Source organism: Fulmarus glacialis, unplaced genomic scaffold (assembly GCF_000690835.1).
Source record: "Fulmarus glacialis isolate BGI_N327 unplaced genomic scaffold, ASM69083v1 scaffold28826, whole genome shotgun sequence".
Lineage (NCBI taxonomy): Eukaryota > Metazoa > Chordata > Aves > Procellariiformes > Procellariidae > Fulmarus > Fulmarus glacialis.
The window spans coordinates 1-4777 of NW_009217944.1; the positions used below are offsets into that span (position 1 = coordinate 1).

General features: G+C 38.7%; 1 protein-coding gene across 1 annotated transcript in view; it reads left to right on the top strand.

Annotated features, from left to right (window-relative positions):
- Positions 1-1708: 1708 nt before the first annotated feature.
- Positions 1709-4777, top strand: part of LOC104078296 (atrial natriuretic peptide-converting enzyme-like) — a gene marked incomplete at both ends in the record, with an annotated part of 20822 nt that continues 17753 nt past the window's right edge. Inside the window, one exon of the mRNA XM_009579871.1 lies at positions 1709-1807. Within this exon, the coding sequence (XP_009578166.1) occupies positions 1709-1807 (99 nt within the window). The remainder of the gene's footprint in view (positions 1808-4777) is intronic.

A 4777-nucleotide genomic window follows, 5' to 3' on the forward strand; every position in this document is an offset into this window, starting at 1 on the left:
GGATCGCTCATTATGTGTCTTCCCACAGACATGCACTTAATTCAAAGACTTCTCTGCTCTACAAATCAAACAATTTGGATATGCCTAGCAGAGGCAGTGAAGTTAGGGCTGAAGTGATCTGGAATATTGGTTTTGTTACAAACACAGTAAATATGTGAAATCAGCATAGAAATTTGAGGTCAAGATGTATTGACTTGCCACTTCTCTGTATAAGGATACAGGGGTTGTGTAATAGTACAAGTATATACGTATAGCAATTACAAATGACCATTGCTTCATCTATATCCGAATGAGAAAAACGGTCTCCTTCGCTACATACCTTAAGGAAGTTTAAGGTATGGTATCTGTTAACATTACTGCTGTCATTCATTTTGTGACAATAGAAATCTAATATAGATGTACTCACAGCTGGTTCTGTGATCCCTTCAAAAGACAGGGTAGAGTGTGTTTATAGAAATTCAGTATTGACTGTGCTAGGATCAAAAGAATCTACACTGTAGCACAGGGATTTTTAAAGAGTAGAGAAACTCTTCCACAGTGGGATAAGGGGTTGGAGCAAACTTCAAAAATGGATTTTAATGTAAAGATTTGTGATAGCTTTAGAAGTCAAAAAGTTTTCCCCACCTTTCAAGTTCCATTTTGCAATCAGATGCACCTGTAAAATAAGACAGTCAATTGCTACAGCAAAAAATAAGTACCTCCACTGCTTCAATATACAACATGTACAAAGGGGAGTAAATTCACATAATCATGAATAGATATGACTACACCATCAGTTCTTTGGGACAAGGTTTTTGTCAAGGTCACTGAAACAAGATGTTTCTTCAGCATCTTCTGTATGCCCAAAATAAGGATGCCATGACTGAATGATTAATGTTCATGGACAGTAATGCAATACAAACACTAAGCAATAGTTGCAATAAACCATTTTAAACAGGATGAGATGATAAAATCCAAACTGTTCAGTCTTTGTGTACAGAATAGTAAATTAAATTACTGATTTTGCAAAAGTTATATGGAAGAGAGAATTTAGTGATTTGGAAAGGAGCTATCACCACTGTGAGACAGAAAGAATTCTGGGGATTTGTCAGAGAAATTAACTACCCAGATAATGTGCTCAGAAACTTTTTGATGAAGTGCTGGTTTTAGTTATTCTGAATTCCATCTTTAGGACCATAGCCTCTTTGGATTTCTTCTTGTTGTTGTTGTTTGTTTTTTAGCCAGCCAAAGAAGGACAATAAAGCTTCAGCTCTGATGGCCTTTCTTCAGGACGGTTTTTATTGTCCACCAAAACAATCATAAAATGAGAAGCAGATCAACTGAATGGCACTGAAGAATAATTCCCAGAGGTTATTCTCTTTCAGCTAGGACCTATTGTTCCCTTTAAAATCTGATTTACATGACTTTTCATACTCTGCCAGAGGATCATGGTAAATGACTTTCAGAGATCCATACCTCTCATTCAGAAACTGGGATATAAGTTCTTATATTAAACATAGGGGTAAAGAAAAGTGACATCTGGACAGTGCTGCACACTTTTCTTCCTTACAACACTTCCTTACTGCACTTGAAATGCTGTAGGGTACTTACTCAACTACATAAAAGAAATACTTAATTGTAATGTAAACTGTATTTTCTCATCACTACACTCCAGTCATTTTTATTAGTCTGGTAAATAATTAGAATAGTAAACTTCTATTTTCCTCAGGTCAAACCCTCTGTCAGGAGGGAGACCAGAGATGTACTTCCTGTCCTGATCCCTGTGGAACTTCTTTCTGTGAGATGAGAAACAGCCAGACAAACTGCAGTAAGTAGGTCTCATGCTTCATAATGTCACCGTTTTAGGGTGTTTTAGAGTATAATGAGGATGCAGGGTAGGACACAGTAAGTAATACTTTAATTTGCTATCTCATGCATATGTATAATGATTAAGTATTGAAAAGGGCAAAGTTGAAACAAAAGTTTCATTATAACTCTTGATTATTGATGTATTAAGGGTTACTCATAACATTTGGCATTGAGATGTTTTCCCTTCTGTGAATTTTTGATACATTCTTAACGGGTGTTTACAGTTGCACTTTTTCTTAACACATAATGTCATTCAGTGTTTACATAAAGTAAACAACATAGTGTAAGTGTAAAGCAGAATCTACTGGTTTATTTTCAAAATATAAGAAATCATGGTACTGTGTTTAGTAGTCTGGAGAACTTTTAGCCCTTTTATGAAGGAATAATTTTGATATTTAAACTGGCAAAACTAGTTATTCTTCTGACCAATACATATTGTAGAGGATCGGGGTCTTCAATACTGTGTATCTTCATTTCTATGTCCTGTACTATACCACTCCATGCAAGCCTCCTGTACCCACTGTACATTTGCTTCTGAGTAGCTCTTTCTCACTTGTGCAATGCAACACTGTGAACAGATACTCAAAAGAAGTATATTTGGCTAGGTTTTGAAACTGGGGCAGAACTGTATTCAGAATTATTCAGCATTAATTAAAACCTGGTGATGTGTTAATACAGTCATATCAATTCGGGTCACCTTGGCACATGGGCAGGCTTGCCTTCACTTGCATATGAATGTGTAGACATATCCTGTAATTGCTTTGTGCTGAGCAGTTATCTCTGCAAGGTATGGTTTGGTACTATATGGTAGCTTGTTTGGATAATGTTATTACATTGGAATGGATATGGGAAGGTCAGCTAGTCCAAACTCCACAGTTTCTCTGAAGTTGTGACTGTCACCTACAAGTGTTTGTTTAAGACAGGCACCATTCACGCTGGGGCCTTTAGATGCTGCTAAAGTAAAGAGGTAAGATACTTGGGCATATATGCTTTACATGTGCTTCTATCAGTGCTTCTCCTAACTTTTTGAAAAGGGACAATGATAAGTACCGTGTTTAGCATTAGAAGGAAGTTAGTTCACACCTTTGGTCAACTAGTCCAAACTCCTGATCAAAGCAGTGCCAATTAAGTCACGTGGCCCATGACCTTGTGCAGCTGAGTTTTGAATACCTCCAAGGACAGAGATTCCACAGTCTTTCTGGGAGACCTGTTCCAGGTCTCATGGTAAAAACCTTTTTTCCGTATATGTAACTGGAATTCTCTGTGTTACAGCTTGTGTCTTTTGCCTCTCGTTCTATCCCTGCGCACTTCTAAGAGTCTGGCTCCATCTGCTTTAAACCTTCCCATTAGCTAATTGTTAACAGCAATAAGATCTCCCCTTAGCCTTCCTTTTTGATGGCTGAACAAACCCTCTTTTTCCCAACTTTTGCCTGTAGATCATGTAACCCAGTCCTCTAACCTGCTTGATGGCCCTCCACTGACATCATTCCAGTATGTAGATGTCTTTCATGAATTGGGAGAGCCAAAAAACATGACGCAATACTCCAGATATGCACCAGTGCTGAATAAAAGGGAATGACAGCAGACATTGTCAGAGACAGCAATCAGATTAATCAGGCGTGATTTTCCCATAATAAATCCATGCTGGCTGTTCCCAGTCACCTTTTTTTCTTCATGTGTGGACATGTCTTCCAGAAGGAATTGGTCCATAATCTTCCTGGGGACTGAAGATAGACTGACTGGACTGTAGTCCCCTGGATCCTCCTTGCCCTTTCTAAAGATGGATGTGATGTTTGCCTTTTTCCAGTCATCAGGTGCCCGGGTTGCCATGACCTTTTGAAGATGATATACAGCAGCCTTCCAATGACATTCCTTGGTGGAACTGAGGCAGAAAAGACATTGAGTACTTTAGTCTTTTCCATGTCCCTGGTCGCTACTTCCCCTGCCCCAGTAAGCAGCAGACCCATATTTTTCTTACATTTCCTTTTGCTGCCAATGTACTTACAAGAGCCCTCCTTCTTGCCCTTTATATTGCTCAGTAGTTTCAACTCTAGCTGAGCTTTGGCTTTTCTAACTCCATTTTTGTATGCTTGGGAAATGTCCTATGTTCTAGAGACACTTCTATGTTCTAGAGTACTTAAGTGCTTTATCCCCTCTTCTGTCTTCTGTATATTTCTTTTTTGTGTTTGAGCTTGGTCAGGATACCCATGTTCAGCCAAGGTGGCCTTATGCCACACTTGCTTGACTTGCTTTGCATTGGAATGGACTCTTCCTGTTCTCTGAGGAGGCCTTTCTTCAAGACCAACTTGCTGTCCTTCAAGCAGACATCAGCATGATTAAAACTCTCACAAGTACCAGGGCCTGCAACCATGAGGCATCTTCCAGCTCTCTGAAGAAGGGTTGATCTACCTGTTTTTGCTAAGGTGGTCTGCAGTAGATGCCTACTACGTACATCACCTGTGTAGGTCTGTCCTCTAATCCATATCATAACCAAACTATTCAGGTGAGAAGGAGCCTTCTAAGGTGATCGGAGTAGTAGGTGTTGGTGTTTTTTACTTGCCTGTTGTGAACCAAACTTTCTCCCTCAAGAAATATTTAGAAAGGGTTATGAAATGGGAAGGAAGGTATCCATATAACACAAAACTAATAACAGTCCACTTCATTTCTAAAAAACTTTTAATAAAATTTAAATTTTTAAAATAATTTAATTTTTTGTTGGTTGAAATCTCTCTTCATTGAATTATCTCAGTCATTTTCTCCTCTGTGTCTTGCAATTCATGGTCAGATATTATCTCCCATCAGACATTGTCCCCCTCCTGGTGAAAAGGAAGCAGTATATCTTGGGATACATACACTCATCAAGGAGAAATCAAACATGAGATATCGCAACAGATCTAATTACTTTGGTTGTTGACCACATCTGCAGTTC